The sequence below is a fragment of the Anomalospiza imberbis genome, chromosome 11, assembly GCF_031753505.1.
Source record: "Anomalospiza imberbis isolate Cuckoo-Finch-1a 21T00152 chromosome 11, ASM3175350v1, whole genome shotgun sequence".
NCBI classification, from domain to species: Eukaryota; Metazoa; Chordata; class Aves; order Passeriformes; family Viduidae; genus Anomalospiza; species Anomalospiza imberbis.
The window spans coordinates 6,802,346-6,818,375 of record NC_089691.1 but is presented as its reverse complement, the minus strand read 5'-3'; the positions used below and the strand labels follow the sequence as shown (position 1 = coordinate 6,818,375).

The 16,030-nt window shown below is 50.4% G+C and overlaps 1 protein-coding gene across 5 annotated transcripts; it reads right to left on the bottom strand.

Moving 5' to 3' along the window:
* Nucleotides 1–2,634: 2,634 nt before the first annotated feature.
* On the bottom strand, nt 2,635–13,284 carry C11H3orf18 (chromosome 11 C3orf18 homolog). 5 transcript variants are annotated; one of them, XR_011002949.1, is made up of 7 exons: nt 13,167–13,284; nt 9,431–9,825; nt 8,061–8,086; nt 6,406–6,535; nt 5,048–5,240; nt 4,055–4,142; nt 2,635–3,105 (listed from the first exon to the last, which is right to left on the bottom strand). XR_011002949.1 is itself a non-coding variant. In XM_068201624.1 (5 exons), exons 2-5 carry the CDS (start codon nt 9,662–9,664, stop codon nt 5,160–5,162), a joined length of 471 nt encoding a protein of 156 aa, XP_068057725.1. In that variant the 5' UTR covers nt 9,665–9,825; nt 13,167–13,284; the 3' UTR covers nt 2,635–5,159. The 5 variants fall into 5 exon arrangements, 2 of the variants coding, with proteins under 2 accessions (XP_068057725.1, XP_068057726.1); XR_011002948.1 differs by having other exon boundaries at nt 4,055–5,240; XR_011002947.1 differs by having other exon boundaries at nt 2,635–4,142.
* Between the last annotated feature and the right edge of the window lie 2,746 nt (nt 13,285–16,030).

The following is a 16,030-nucleotide window of genomic DNA, read 5'->3' as shown; positions in this document are numbered from 1 at the left end:
ATTTGTGCTTTTGGTGTCAGAGCTGTTAAATTCTGAGGAATTGAGGGTATTTCCAATATCCAGTTGCAAATAGTGAAATCCCGGTGGTATTTTCCATCTCCTGGATGTTCTGCCTGCCTATTAAAGGGACAAAGTGGGTATTTCAATTATCTCTGACAGGATGCAAAATTGGCTAGCTTTACAGTGTTAAATATTTAAACAGAACATAATTGGCTTTAAATTTATGGTGGTGCATAGCAGAAACCCATGAAATGGCTGTATATATTGAACTCATTTATTATCTTTTCATCAGAGTTCTGTTCCCTTGGCAAGTATTTATTTAACACAAGAAAATGTATGCAGAATTAAGAAGGGCTGATTGGAGAGATAATGGGGGGAAAAGTAGGGTTTTTTCCCTTTTGGGTCATTTTGTCCAGTCCACCTAGTTTAGTACTGATGAGTCCTGATCCCATTAATTCTGTTTAGTAGTGATGACAGTCCCAGCCCTCGTACCTCCCCAGTCCTGTGTGGTATCTGGTTTGCCCTAAGGCAGACCTCTCTTGTGTATGGAGCTTGGTGGTCACAGCAGAAGACTGCATCACAGATAATCTTTGTGCCTCCACTACCAAATAGCAGAGAAATCAAGGACTAAATGGATTAGATCACAGGGACTCGCCCAAATTCTGTGCTATAGGATGAGCTGTGCTGCCAGACACAAGGAGTTTGACCCCCAGCTCCTGTTGTGGGGATAACTCTGGGTGGGACATGACACAAGTGCATCTGTACTGTGCAGCTGGTGCTCCCCTGAATTCTGCTGCTCTTCAGTGCACTCACAAGTTCAGCTGCAGTTCATATCTGCATTCAATGGCTACTCCAGTAGCAGACCAAAATATCTTACCAACTTCTGTGCCTGGTTTTCAGGTGATTTGGCAGGTTCAGTGCTCTGTTTGCAAGGCTATTATTGCCTGTTTAATTAACCCCTACTACCTGAGAGCAGTAGCTGTTGCAGTGTGAGACTGTAACTTCAGCTTCTAAATGGATTAGGGATTACATCTGTAAGAAACTCAAGCTTTTCCTGTGACATCAGTCAGTCCTTTCTCAGCTGGTGGCATAGAATAGGGGTGCACACTGCCTTGGCTAGATAAATCCATCTGCTTTAGGTCAGCAGTATTGCTCTGGGAAGTGCATGCAAAGTACTTCTTTTAAAAAAAAACAAAAAAAAAACCAAAAAAACAAAAACCAAATCTAGTCTTTCCTACCTCTTACCACTCTGCTGAAAAACCACAGTAAAGAACTTGTTTCCATAAAAATGCAAGTGCTGGAGGAGAACAGAATTCCACTCTTTTAGGAGCTCTTCTGTGTATGGATGAAACCCCAATCCCCAATTTCAGCTTCCATGTTTACGCAGAGAATTAGAATGGAAGTCAATGCCTATGAAAGGTGGGCAGAATTCCAGACATCTTGAGGGAGCTGGGATTTCACACTGCATCACTTGGATTATCTTTTTTGAAATTATAAATGTTTTTATTTCCCATGTAGTTAATTACCTTTTCTGTGTAGACAAACCTACCTCGAAGCAAGGGCATGTCGAGTGTTTTTAAGCTCAGGCAGTTTTGGTCTGACTTGGCCAAAAATAAGAGGTCATTACATTTGATTAAACCACAGGAGGTGAGTGAGGTTTGTTGTCTAGCAAAGTTTGGAAGGTTCCCATAAATGGTTTTGGTGAAGGCATAGAGGGTGTTGGCAACTTGCAAATTAGCCTTGAAGTTTGTTAAATAAAGGTCTTAAACAAATGTCCCTCAGGCTCCTGCTTTGCCTCCTCCTTGTGCAGCACCCTCAGCGCACACGTGGCTGGATAAGGTGAGTGTGTCTTGACCTGGACTTTTGCAGATTATAAACAAAAATTCGATTGTTCAGGAGCAGCCCCAGATTGATGTGAAAACAAGAAATAATAAACATGAGAATCACACATGGAGAAAATCAGACAGGCTCCTAAGCCCAAATGTGGGTGCCTAATTCCATCCTTTTGTGTGTCTTGGAGGCTTGATTCAACACAAACCAGGTCTGCTTCACGTGTACACCCACAAGTCTCCACAGTCAAATCTGTTTCTCCCCCACATTGTTCTGTGGGCTATCCAGCTATTTAGCTTGAAATACAATTAATTCTCTGCCTGTGCACTTGCCTCTTGAGCTCATCTGACAGCTTTCCTAACTAGTCCGAAGTTTTGGGGCTGTGGGGCGGATGAGGCAGGAACAAATCTGAAATATACTGACAGTGTTGTCACGTTCTGTTCCCCTTGATGTGGGCAGAGCTGCAGGTGAGCTGATGAACACCTGGTTAGTGCAGGAATTCAGCTTAAGGGTAAGTTGGGATTTCTTTTTGTACTCTGGATGCCTGGGACTGGCAGCTGGAAGCTCCTGCCCTCCTGACTTCTCCATCAAGCCTTTCTGAAGGGAACTGAGTTTCTGTGCTGTAGAATGCTAAACTTTGACCCCCACAGAGCTTCCCCTTCCAAGTTTTTTACATTTAGTTCAGTTTTTTAAAGAGCAGGGGAATTCACTGCACACAAATTACCAGCAGATACTGGGGTAACACTCCAGCAGTTTCTGTGTGGAAATTGCAAATGACAGGGGAAAAAGACAATCACACTAGACTTTCATGTAAATAGTTTAATTATATTTCAATGCTTTAAAACACAGAAACACTTGAATTAAATTACATCATAATGCTTCTGCTAAATTATACATCCCAGAACTGTGAGAGGAGGCGCTAGGGAACTAAAAGAATATGAGCCCAGCAATTACCCATAATATTATTTTAGTCTTATTATCTGTACTTCTTTACTCTAAGGGCAGTCATCACAGGACGAAGCCTACCATCACAGGGAGAATGGTTCAAGAGAATTCCTGTGTTGGTGTGTCTGTTGTTGCCCTGCAGCACACAGAGCTGGAAGAAGGGCGCACACTGGGCTGAGGCATTGAGGAAACAGCTCAGCTTACACTTGCCTTTTGTTGAGTTTAAAACAACCATTGAAATTCCAGTCCTAAGAGTTCTGGGGAAAATGCTGCAATTTAAGACAGCTGGACATCCCGACTGCCATGTGCATCCCTGTGCTGCTGCAGAGCCTGGAAAGGGGACAGGCAGTGAAGGGAGAAATCAGATGTGTGGCTGCTCTCAGTGAGCACTTGCAGGAGCTGGGAAGTGTGTGTGTGTTGGGGAGGTATTTGTCAGCTGATCGCTGGGAATACCCACAGACAGACACCAAATTCTAAGGACCTAATCTGCATTACACTGAGTATTTGTACCCATGCACCTTCCTTCCAGCAGCATCCCCGGGGGCAAAGAGCAGCAGCCTGAGAGTGCCTCCTGCCACATCTCCTGGCAATGAGGACTGGGCTGTTTTTCACACTCCAACCCCTAATATACTCCCAGAAATCCCTAGTTCTAAAAAGACAGCTGGATACTGAAAAACTAAAGCAACTTAGCCCTGCAAATCTGCCCTGAGGGAAGCTGGAAGAGGGAAGGCTGTTAAGGAGCTGTGCCCTGCAGGGGTCAGGGGCACAGGCCCAGGAAAGAGTCTGCATTTAATAAATATGGGGAAAACAATCACACAGGGGAAGAAAAGAAAATACTTGGGAGAACAAAAACTAACTGGCAGGTCCAAACTTGCAACAGAGCACATGATACCTGAATTGCCACTCTGAAACAACTCCTTGCATAAAGCTTTAGATCTGCATTCAAATTTTGGCTTGCCCTGATTCCCTTTTAACTGGTTCTGTGGATGGAATAAAATCTGATTGACAAATGCCTGTAACCACACAGAGATCAGGAGGTGATCAAGGCATGGCTGGGCACTGATGCTGCTCCCTGGCTGCTGTGCTGGTCTGCAGCACTCAGGGCCAGTGCCCACCAAAAGCTTTCAGCCAACAGACCCCCACACTGCCCTGCCACATGCCAAGGTGGCCAGAGACCCCTTGGCACTCTCTTCCTCCTGCATCCCTGAAGGATGCACAGGCAGAGAGATGCTTCAGGGCTACAGGGAAACCCCTGGCTTACCTGTCTAGTCCCACCTACCTGTTCCTAGCAGGTAACTCGAGCAGAGGCTAATGCAAAGCTCTGTGTTCCCTTCAGCAGGAAGAAGAGAAGGTTCTGACTGCAGGTCCTGGCAGGTAAGGAAGTACAAACCAGCTGTTAGTCATCTCTGGGGATAGACACTGGGCTGTTGTTGAGCCAATTAATGTTTTTCCTTTTTTAAAAGAAAGTATTTCAAAGCTTAATCTTTTTTCCTGGATAATGCTCTGCGCTGTAGAAACTTCCCTGAGCCAAAGCAGGAAGGGATAAATGGTATTGGAACCCTAGTTCTGCTCAACTCCTCTTTGTGGCCCAAGCACTCTTATTCCTAGCTCAGCAGCAGGGCTCACTTAGCCAGACAGTGATAGTCCCTGGCTCTAGCTGTGTGAAATCCCCTCTGTCTATACAGTAGCTCTAATTTGAGATATTCAGCCACTTCCTCAGATTAAGATGTTATCAGCCAAATCTTCAGTTTCGCTTTTTCAAGCCAGTGAATCCCCCATGCTTCAACACCACCCCGGTGCACACTGACCAGCAGCCACAGGCCTGGGAGGGGATAATCCCATGGTTGTGTTCTCCTTGCTGTGCCCCAGGTCACCCCTCAGCTGGGGCAGGCAGCTCTCCTGGCTCAAAGAGGCTTTGCCACCAGTCCCTACCCAGGACTGGCCAGAGCTGTGGTCACTGCTCAGAGAGGCTCATCCATCGCCTTCCTTGGGGCCTGAGCACACAAAGCCAGTGGAGAAGTTCTCTGAAATGCGTACCTCTCTCCTTCCCTGACCCAGAGCGCACAGCTCTGTGCTCTGACAGGTTAATCTACACAAAGCAGGCACTGTTCCTAAGCACAAAGCTTGGCAGGTGGTGTCAGGCAGTGCCAGCCCAGAAACTGGAGCTCAGGAGCTTTTAGTGGCAACACACACAGCAGAAAATCACCACTGCCCTTACAAAGGGTTTGTTTCCCAGAGTGATGGCACTTCTGTGCCCATGTGTAACACAAACCAACAGGTGACCAGCTGGGCTCGGTGGATCAGCCATGCTTGAGGGAAGTCACTGCTTTGCTGGCTTCATCCTCCTTGTTCTCAGCAGGATCCCGGAGCAGAGCAGGTCCTGGTCATGCATTGATGGCGTTGGCCACGTCAGTGAACACGAGGCGGCTGGGTCTCTGCAGGGCTCCCTGACTCGACAGCAGCACCTGCAGGGAGCGGGAGAGCTGAGAGCCGGCACGGCTGCCTCGGCTGTGACAGGAAAGTACAACAGGCTGGAGAGTAAGTCCGCACATCCATGCCAGTTTAAAATCCCCACATCACTGGATTACAGGGTCTCTCTATTTATATATACAAGGCAGCATGAAAAGGCTTGAGATATCAAGAAGGCCTGGAAATGTGCCTTTGCCTGAACTTGAGCTGCTGTTATAGACTATCCCTCTCTTTTTACATTGAATCTTTAAACTCTTGTACTTCCCAAGCATTAGCAAGAGGGATCTGAGGTATCCTGCTGGCCAGTCTGTCCCTTGAGAGGATGATTCTGGTTTTACTGGGCTGAGGTTAACTCTGGCATTACAATTTCCCCCCCTTTACTACCTCCAGGTAAGCCCACTCTGTGGATTAATAGAGGGATCCGATGTTGTCCTAGTATGTGCTGCTCGGAGAACAAGATCCTTTGCTTTTATACGCATTTCCTGCTTTCCAGGAAAGCAATATTTCATATTCCAACACGTCTCCTTTGAGCCCTTTAGCAGGTTGAGAATGTCTCAAGGTAAGTATTTTATAATTACAGTTGTATTTATTACTTCCTCTTTCCTTTTCTGCCCACACCAAGCTTGCTACAGATTTTCTGAAGGTATAAAGCATGTGGAAACTGAGAACTGTTTGGGAGAACTCCTGCTCCTGGACAGGAAAAGCAGGGGATGACATGGGCAACACAGAGTAACTGGAAAGGAATGCATGAAAGGAAAGGTATGTCTGCTCCAAGGACAGGCTGTGTCACTGGGTAAGGGACACCTGTTCATACCAATCCTGCTGGCTCTTTTAGAAAAGGCTTTCTGCGTGGCAGTGGTGACAAAGGGAACAGACAACACTGTGAAGCTGGACCCAAAGAGTGGTGAGAAGCCCTTCTTTCCAGTTTCTCCTACCTCTTGTTACACTGGGCAGCAGAGAGCCTCCTGTCAAAGACCTGCCTGACTCCTCTGTCCACCCTAAGCACTCCAAAATGCTGAAGTCCCTACCTCCAGGGCTGGCAGAGGTGGGGAAGTCCTCCTGAGGTCTACCGTGGCTTCCCTGCCCTGCAGCCCTACAAAATCTTGGCCCTGTAGGCAAGCAGTGCAGGTAGCAGTGGCCCTCCTGGTGCTTGCTGCCTACCTTGCTCTGTGATGCCTGGGCAGATGCTGCATCTCGGCCATGTTCCAGCAGCTCCTGCTCCAGCTCGTCCTGTTCCTCGGTGGGATCAAAGTTGTACATGGGCATGAGCTGGTGCCGTAGCTTCTCCAACCTGCCCAAGGGAGGGGAGGGAAAGGGTTGGCTGAAAAGGAGAGGGCTCAGGCTGCTTCCCCACACCACTGCTGAGGCCTTCTGCAGGCTGCTCCTCCTGCTGCACAGGGATTCTGCTCCTGTGGCTCTTGCTGGATGAGGCTAAGAACCTACTACACACAGCTGGCAGGAGTAGAAGACACCCAGAATGCAGTTACAGGGATTAATTGCCATCACTAATCTATGTTGGCAGGCATTTACACACAGAGAAATCGGGATTTAAGTTCTTGCAGACCTTAAAAGATTAGGCTTTATGTGGAGGGACAAAAGAAACAGTGGAACATACTGGTTTGGCATATTGTGACTTCTCCCCCTGTCCCTCTGCCCACACCAGCCTGTCCTGCCATGTCACAGTCTGCCAGCAGCAGTTCACTTCAAGCTCCAGTGGCCTGAGAGTACTTTTAACTCTGGGGCTGAAGTACATAAAATTAAACAGAAAATAATAAACAATAAATAGAAAATAGAGAGATTCTCACAGGGAGCTGATGCCTGTGGACACTGTTCCTACTCTTGTATCACTGCTCCAAGAGACAGAGCTATGAATTATTACTCAAAGGGTCTCCTCAGAGCTGGATGATGGATGGCGTGGCTCCTGGGAGAACAGTGAGTCCTCCCTTTGGCTATAGCAGAGTTTTGAAGTAGAAGGAAACACACAAGCAGTTACTGGCAGTGTCACCACAAGTATCTATTTTGGCAAGTGTTAGGATGACACATTCTTCCTCAGCTTCTCTATGGGCTTACCAGCACAACCATTATCTCCAGCAGTGCTACTTTCACAGGCCAAGCATTGGCTGCTCCTGCAGCAGCACCCAGACCTGGGCTTTGGGGCTGGGATTGGAAATGTTACAGTGGGCAGCAGCACTTTTTGGAAGTCTGTGGCCTGGCCAGATCTGCCCCAAGGAATGAGGGAGGGAGGCGGTACCACAGCTTATGGATCTTGACCAGAGTCCCTGCTGTGAGATGGAAGAACCAAGATGTGATTCTCCCTGCATGCTTGCTGCTTTCCTCTCTATTTTCAGCCAGGAGCTTAGCAAGGAAATTAAGACATTAATTCCTGGGCTGAAGCTGCATCTCTGCACTGTGTTGCTGCCAGTTGCTGTCACTGCCTGGGCTGCTAGAAAACATAGGAATCTGGGAATGGCTGAAACCTGAGATCTACACCTTTCATGATGGAGTTCCCAGCTTCGTTATACACCCATAACCCTCCCCTCTGCTTTGATGCATCTCATAGGTGAAGTGTGATGAGTTTGTAGGATCCCTGACCTCCTCCTGCCCAGCCTTATTCTCCTTCCAAAGCTGTGGAGGATTCTTTGACACTCTGGTGACAGAGGGATGTCCAGTCCTAGGAGTGCAGTGTGCCAGCCTCAGTCACAGAGTGTTCTCAGACAACCATGGCTTACACTCTCCCCATCTCCCTGTCTCCTCCAGAGCTCACTCTGCGTTCTGAAGCACTGAGTTCCCTTCAGCCAATAACAGATCTTACTTACCTCTTCCTCTTCCTGATATACAGAACCTGAAGGAGAAAAAGAAGCATCATTACAGCAGTCCCAGTAGGATGGGGAATAGCTGAGAAATTTTGGGCACACAGGAAAGAGGCAGAGAAGGTTGGTGTCACTGTGCACCGAAGTGGGGGAAGGGAGGAGTGCCAATGAAAATGACACTTCATAGGCATCACTGTGAGCTTGGCAGCACATCATGTCTGACACTAAGTGCTCAGTGGCCTGTTATTAGGTGTGTTAGTAGGAGTAAGAGTATTAGGTGGATTATCAGGTGTAGCTCAGCACATTTCTGTGGCTGCAGGACATATGCTGCAATTTAAGAGTGGATGAAAGCTTCCCTTTGTGATTTTCACGTGTAGATTTCCTACAGCACAGAAGTGCTGCTACCCCCTCCCCAGTGCCGAGGGAAGAAGCAAAGAGAGAGGGCATGCTCAGGGACTTGCCTCTGTCAGCCTGTGCAGGGAAGAAAGGGAGGCTTTGGGCCTCTACAGCCTTGTTCTGAGAACTACGAATGCTGGATGCTGCTCTTGGGAACTTTTGACCATTTCCAGGTTTTCTTAGGGGCTTTTGGAAAAATTCCTCCTGAGGCCTGCAATGAAATTTTGCAGTAGGCTCCTCTGATGGCTGTATTAGTGAAGCCCTTCCTCGTATGAGGGATGAGAGCTTGCTGCTACCTTCTGTTCTCTGTTGGCAGGGAAATGATCTGGTTACATAAAAGGAGAGCTGCAGCCTTTGCATTGCCCATGGTGAGCTCAGAACTAGGATTTCTGAAAGCTTCTGCCCACAGCATTAATGGCAAAGTTAGTGACACACCAAACCCTCAAGGACTGATACCCAGCATGCAGAACCTTGGAAATGCAGTCCAGGGTGAGTCTTGCTAAGATGGGTTCAGGCCACTTTAATTCAAAAAGATTACCCCATGTCCACAGGGGGGACTAACATGGTTTCAACAGTCTGCTTGAAAAGTTAATATGGATGAACTTTCTTGTGGGGCCCAAGAGAAGGTTTAAATCAATGCAGCTGTTCCAGGTAACAAATCAGAACAGAATCTGCTTTTTTTTTTTTTTTCTTTTAATTGAACTTCCTATTGCTATTAAAAACAAATACTGATACTACATATGGCTGCTCCTAGGCCTGCTGAGCATCCCATTTGGACCAGACCTCAGGGAGACTGCAGAAATACTGGAGCACTTGCTAAAGGCCTTAAAAAGAAAGGAATCTCAGGAACTATCAGTTCCCAGCAGTTTTGGGTAAGACTTTAATAGAATGCAAATAAATGATTCAGTGCAAATCAGTCCTAGAACCTCTAGCCACCCTCCACCCTCAAGAGATAAGACTGTTTAGCTGGGCTCTCTTACCATTGCTACAGCCAACCCAATCACAGTAATGATCCCAAAGGAAAGCAGCATGGTGCTCATGCCAGGTCCAGTGCTGGCCATATCTGGGATTTTGGTGCTGTTGAAACTGGTAGTCTCAGGGCTTATGGTGGCTGTTTGTGGTACAGTCACGTCCAGAGCTGTCCCTGGGTCTGGCTTGGCCGTGGTGGGGGTGCTCTGATGCAAGTCATGCACAGAGGGTGAGCTGTAACTCATCCTGCCAGCTCTTGGTAGCTCCTGTTACCAAGCTGTTGTCCTCTCCCATCAGCTACAGAAGTGCAGAGCTGCCCTTCCAATCGAGGGCCCCACGTGAGACCTCTCCTGCAGCATCACCACTGATGGGTTATCTTCAGGCTAGGAACCACACTGGACTCAGCCTAGGACAGAATGAGAACAAGTGAGCAGTGCAGAGCTCTTGGAGACAGGCGCAACCTTTCCCACAGTTCCCCAATTCACCAGCAGTTTTTGAATGCCTGCTCAGAATAAGAAAAATGTTTTTTAAGCTTACTGAGAGCCCCCAAAGTCATGCCTGATTCACTTGGAGTTGGTGATAACTCTCCCATCACTACTCCAGCTCTGCCTCCTTGCAGTCCCTTGGAGATCTCTGTGGGGACAACCTCAGTACTCTTGTGTCTGGTGTGCCCCAGGCTGAACCAGGTGGTCTCTATCTGCTCCAGGATAGAGCATTTTCCTGCTTCGGTCTCTTTCTTTTAATTTCTGAAAAGTTGTATTGATCCCCTTATCAGTGGGAACATACCCAATGAAATGACACTCAGCTGTGAGGCATCCATATTCCAGGATGATTTTTACTGAATCCAGAGTAGGAGTTCCCTGTTGTAGTGAGTCCCTGCACTATCCATTGTCCCACTGCTGCTCATCCCATGTGCTCTGGAAAGGGTGGGTTGCATCAGTCCTCCATCTAAAGATACTGACTATTTCTCAATCCCTCATGAAAGCACCCACTCAAGCTTAGTCATGCACTGGCAATTATCAATATTAATTTTAAAATTAGACCAATTTTGGATTGGAGTTGTGAAATTTGATAGATCTGTTCACAGTGAGAACATGAAAGGCTTTAATTGCTTCATATTTCTATTGTGCAAATGATCAAGAGTTGCAAAGCACCATGGGACGAGCCTATGGGAAGTATTTGCACACTTTGTTTATAAAAGCACTGCATGTAACTTTAGATCATCAGCTGCTTCCCTGAAAACACAGCTACCTCTGGAGCTGAGCTGACCTGAGAACTTCTGTAGCAGTTTTCTGGTAATTTCCCTGCACTTTAGCAGACATTACATCTCTGGGCTGGAATGCAGCTGGGACAGAGGGGTTAGCGAGCTCTGAATAGAAAAAGATGTGCCTGCAAAGAGGAACGAGCCATTGTTCTGCTCCACTCTATTCCATTCCAGGCAAGGTTACTGTGCAGTTCCCATACTGTGGTGCCTTACTGCTGTCCACAACTGCAGGAAGCAGCGTGATCAATATCTGCCACTAACAACTGGAGCAGGGAAACCACCCCAGGCAAGCAGCACCAGGCAGCAGCTGGAGCAGTCACCTCCACTTGTCCTGCAGCTCCCTGAGCAGGTAAAGGCTTTGCTACTCATCCAGGGTCTGTCTCAGTCCCCTCAAAAATCTTTGTTCCCAAAACAAAGGGGAATTCTGAAGTGCCTGGGAGACACTGTCAAACTCCTTGGAGTTTCCAGAGAAATGTGAATAAGTAACATTTCTGGTCTGGTCCCTCCTAACATTGTGCTGGGTCACAAGTCATTGCAGCTGAAGGGGATTGTGCCCTTCACTGACCATTAAGCCCTGCACTCTGCTTAAACCACGGGGCACCTGGACTTCTCCAGCCATTCCTGACCACAGCAGAGCTCAGGTACAGTGCACACTTGGGCACAAAGATGGTAAATTTGAAATCAGTGTCACAACAACAGCAGCAGCAGCAACAGCCCAGCAGGGAAAGGGAAGGAATTATTGAGCAGATCGAGCAGCTGCTCAGGCAGAATCCATCAATTTGTGCTATTCAGGGAAACTTCCCATAATAATAATACCCATTTTTAAAAAGCCATTACCAAGGAAATAAAAAGTGGGAAAAGAGCCTAAATGAAAGGAGTGAAGCAGGCCCAAAGCTTTGTAGAGTATGGCTCTAGATCTTGAACAGCTTCTAAATTTTGGAAACAAAATGGGTTAGGCCTTCAGCTGAATGTGGTGTCAGTTCTGAAAAACCAAAAAAGGCTGGGTTGAAATAAGCCAGCTGAAGATCTGGTCGAGGGAGAATGAGTGCTCTTTTTCTTGCTCTTGGTGTCCTGTTCATGCTGAAGCATTCCCATGCCCACAGACCTAGCTCTAAAGCAGTCCTGTGTCAAAGGTTTCTGACCTGGCTTAGACAACCACTCCCAGGTTCAGATAGGGCTGTTTCTGCTCCCCAGCTCCCCCTGGTCCAGGCTGCAGACGGTCAGATAGGGATGCTGAGTGCAAGGACAGCCCAGGGCCCACGGCTTACACGGCAGAGCTGGGGGGATCATCTTTGCCCACCACCTTCCTTTCCCAGTTGTCATGCTGGTGCTGGGAAGTTTGATCTGCAGGCTGGGCACACTCCAAGCCTCTGATGGCAGCTGTAGGCCAGGGACAGCTACTACCTATCACTGGCAGGTTCCAGCATAGTCTGTGCACAAATGGAACAGAAGAGAAACCAGATCCTCAGCTGCTGCCAGCTGGCAGTGTTCCACTGCCTGCACCAAGAGAGCTCCTGGCACAGCCAGGAGTGCTCTGTGCTGGGCTCTGCTGGGTCTGCCAATAAGGAGGACACTTTTGTTTCTCTCCCAAGCCAGCATTTCCAAACTGATCTCTGATAAGTGCTGCTCACTCCTGAGATGTAGAAAACTGTTTTGGGCCCCACCTTGAGCCTTTTCTGAAGTATTGATTTTAATCTCTGTGCTGCCGTTTCATTTTGGGTGGGACAGGAACACAGATTTGTGTCACAGGGATGAAGATGGGTCAGAGGGTCTCTGGATGAAGAATAACAAGTATAGTTTCTTCATTACTTCGCCAAGATGAAGTATCAGTAGTAACTCAGCAATGCAAGTGGCACTGTGTTGCTGCTGGCAACGGGATGTGGCTTCCCAGTGGGTGAACTTTTGGCTTCCCCCACCTCTTCTCCAGAGCTGACCAGGCTGCAGCGCGGCGGGAAAGCCCCGACCGTGTGTGCCCGCTGCCCCGGAGCTCCCCGGCTGTCAGCCTCCGCTGTCCGAGAAGGGCACGGTCCCATCCCGTCCTGGCCCAGGCGCGGGGACCCTCCGCAGCAGTGTCACCGCTCCTCTGCCCCCGCTCTGACACACACTGCAATAGCAGCGACCGCCGCGTCCCCGTGCGCGCGGTGGAATTCCGCCGCTGCCCGGGACTCCATCCCCGCGGGCAGTCCCTCCTTCCCCATCCCGAGGAGAAGTTTCCGGGCGGATAACGGGTTACCGGGCCCTTCCCGCCGCCCAGGCGCGGCCGGCTCAGCCGCGGGCTCACAGCCGGCTCCCCGCTGCCGCCGCTTCGCCGGACCCGCCCGGGCCCGGCCGGACCCCGAGAGGCCGCGGCAGCCCCGCAGTGCCCGCGGGAGGGACGGGACGGCGCAGCCGGACACCCCCGCGGCGCGGCGCGGCCCAGCCCAGCCCACCCCGCGCCTCCCTGGAAGCGCCCCCCGCGCCGGGGCGGCCGGGCCGGCACTTACTGCGCGCTGCCGCCGAGGCGTCCGGTCCCCCCGGGGCGCGGGCGGAGCGGCCGCCGGGGGCCGCGCCCGGGGCCGGGCCGGGCCGCGCCGCTCGGCTCCGAGCGCACCGCCGCTGGCCCCGCCCCGCCGCACGCCGCCCCAGGCCATTGGTCGGCGCCAGCGAGGCCAGACCCGCGATTGGTCGGCGCGGCTGTCACTCATGCTCGCAGAGGCGGCGGCGGCGCGCTCGGGAGCGGCTCCGTGCGCGGCTGTTCCTTCCCGGCCCTGCCGCGGGACGGGAGACCCGCTGCCCACGGCCCCGGCCCCGCTCCCCGAGGTAGCCAGCTGTGCCCACGGCCCCGGTCTCCGAGGTAGCCAGCTGTGCCCACGGCCCCGGTCTCCGCGGCAGCCGGCCGTGCCCACGGCCCCTCTGGGAGCCGGTTGGGCTCCCTTCCCCGAGGAAGCAGGCTGTGCCCGCGGCCGCGCCGGGAGCCATGAGGTGAGGCGTCGCTGTGCGCGCGCTCGCCTCAGAGCAGCCCCGGGCCCACTGTCGCCCCTCAGGTGAAGGGAGACCCCGGCCGTGCTCACGGTGTTGCATGTGCAGCGAGAGCGGAGAGGCTGGAAGAGGAGCCGCCTCCGGTCCCGGCGCTGCTCACACGGCTCGTTCACCGCCGCGGGTCGGCAGCTCCTGGCTGCCGTCCCCCATGTGGCCGCGGGGCTGTGCGGCGCTGGCTCAGCCGGACTGACAGCAGCCGCAACGGACTTGGACAGTGCGAGCTCCAGCCCTTGCTCAAGCCTGTGAGTGGGGCAGGGCCTTTCCACAGCCACCTGTGCACGTGTGAGGCTGCAGGGAGCGGGAGCTGGGGCTGGAAGGACTGAACCACGGAACTGCAGAGGGGAAAGGGAAATCTGCTTCCTCCCTGTGTGCAGACAGGTATTTGTACCAAGAAGTAGCACGCAGGATTTTACATAAGTAGCTGGTCTCCTTTATTAAGGGAGACAAGACAAGGAGAGGGTCCAGCAGAGGGCAACAAAGATGAAGGGTCTGAAGTATGTGTCTTAGGAGAGACTGCCGGAGCTGGACCTGTTTAGTCCAGAGAAATGTGAGAGAGAATCTCATTAATGCATATAAGTATCTCAGAGGAGGTTGTCAAGAGGGTGATGCTCAGCAACAGGATCAGGAGTAATGACCATAAAGTAAAACACAAGAAGTTTCACCTCAACATCAGGAAGCGCTTATTTACACTGAGGGTGGCAGGTGACTGGAAGAGGCTGCTCAGGGATATGCTAAACCCACCTGGCCATGTTCCTGTGTCACCTTCCTTGGTTGGGAAGTTGGACTGATTGATCTCCAAAGGTCCCTTCTAACCCCAGAAATTCTGTGTTTCTGTGCAAATTGTTTCAGCTGTGCCAATTAAAGTCTTCTCTGCCTCCCTTAGAACACTAATGGTTGTTAATGTTTTTATTCTTTTAGTGTTTCTCTTGTAGCAGTAAACAGGGCCTTGGAGTGGGAAGCTTCCCAAATAGATACTGTAGCTGACAGACTTTAGATAAAGGCAAGTTTTCATGGGGGCTGTTTGTCTCTCTGCTGAGAGTAATGGAGATGGTGAAAAGGGGATCCTTGAGCTCTTGGAGCATCCACCCCTTTGCCAGGAGGTTGCAGCTAAGACAGTCTGGAGATTTTTGCTGCAGGGTATTCTTTCTGCTGCTTCCCTGGGCTTTGATTTTACAAAGGAGGGCAGTGAGGCCGGACTGTTCCAGGGTTTCCCTGTGCAGCAGGAGCAGGACTGTGGTACCAGTGTCTGCCAGGCTGGAGCCGAGTTGGTCTCCCCGGCTCTCCCTGCAGCAGCATTCCTAGGGGGCAGCTGCCAGCTGCTCAGTAGTTGTTTGTGTGGTGATTTTTGGGAGAAATTGGAGTAGAGGAGGTTGTGGCCTCTCTGAGACAGTGTTGAAAAGCAGCCATCAATAGAGCAATGGCAATGGGTGCTCAGGGAAGCCCTTAGTTGCTCCAGGGAGTGTGAGTCAGAAAAGAGAGGGGCCCTCATTTCTCATGGATCACAGCAGGAAAATGTGGTTGTTGTTCTGTTTGTCTCAAACAGTTCCAAGTGTGATATGCAGCAGCTGTTTTGTAAGATTTCATTTCCTTTGTCTCCTGCAGTCATCTTATTTGTTTTTATTCCCTCTCTGTCTGGCTCTGCCTCTACTCTCCTTGATGAGACTGGCTTCCCTCTAGCAGGGTTTGCCCTTTCTGGCCTTTCCATCTTTCAAGTGTTTCTCTTCCCTCTTTTATGTTGTGAGGTTTTCCCCTTCCTCTGCTCTTAGCAGTTCAGCTCTGGCTCTGTGCCCCCTTGTTTGCCCTCTGGGGATGGTAACAGTGTGAAACACCCTTGATCCGTGAAGTCCAGGTCTTCTGTGAGCATTCCTGCCAGCTTCTGATTTGTGGTTTATAAATAAAGAGAGGAATAAAAGAAATCATCTAGGAGAGACTGAAGGTCTTCCTACAGGGAAACCAGGGTGACCCACGTGTGGGGTGGAGAGCCAAGGACTGGAGCTGAAGGTTGGTGTGTCAGTGGCTCTCTGGGACCGAGGACAGGCAGGAGAGCTGTGCCTGTGTGTGGGCAGCTCGCTTCTGCCCTGCCATGGCCACAGCTGGCCTCTGACCTCTGGCGATGGGCAGCTCTGGGAAGAAGGAGGTTGCAGGGCTTAGCTGGTTGGCTGTCATGTGAGTCTTTTTTGGGGGTAGTCCTTTGTTACTGGTAAGGTGTGTGTAATTGGTTTTGTGCTTGTGGGCTGGGATTAGGGCAAGCAGTCTGCATTCTGTCAGAGGGGAACCTGTTATTTAGCAGCCGGAGGAACTCACACTCTTCTCTTGCCTTGTTTTCTAG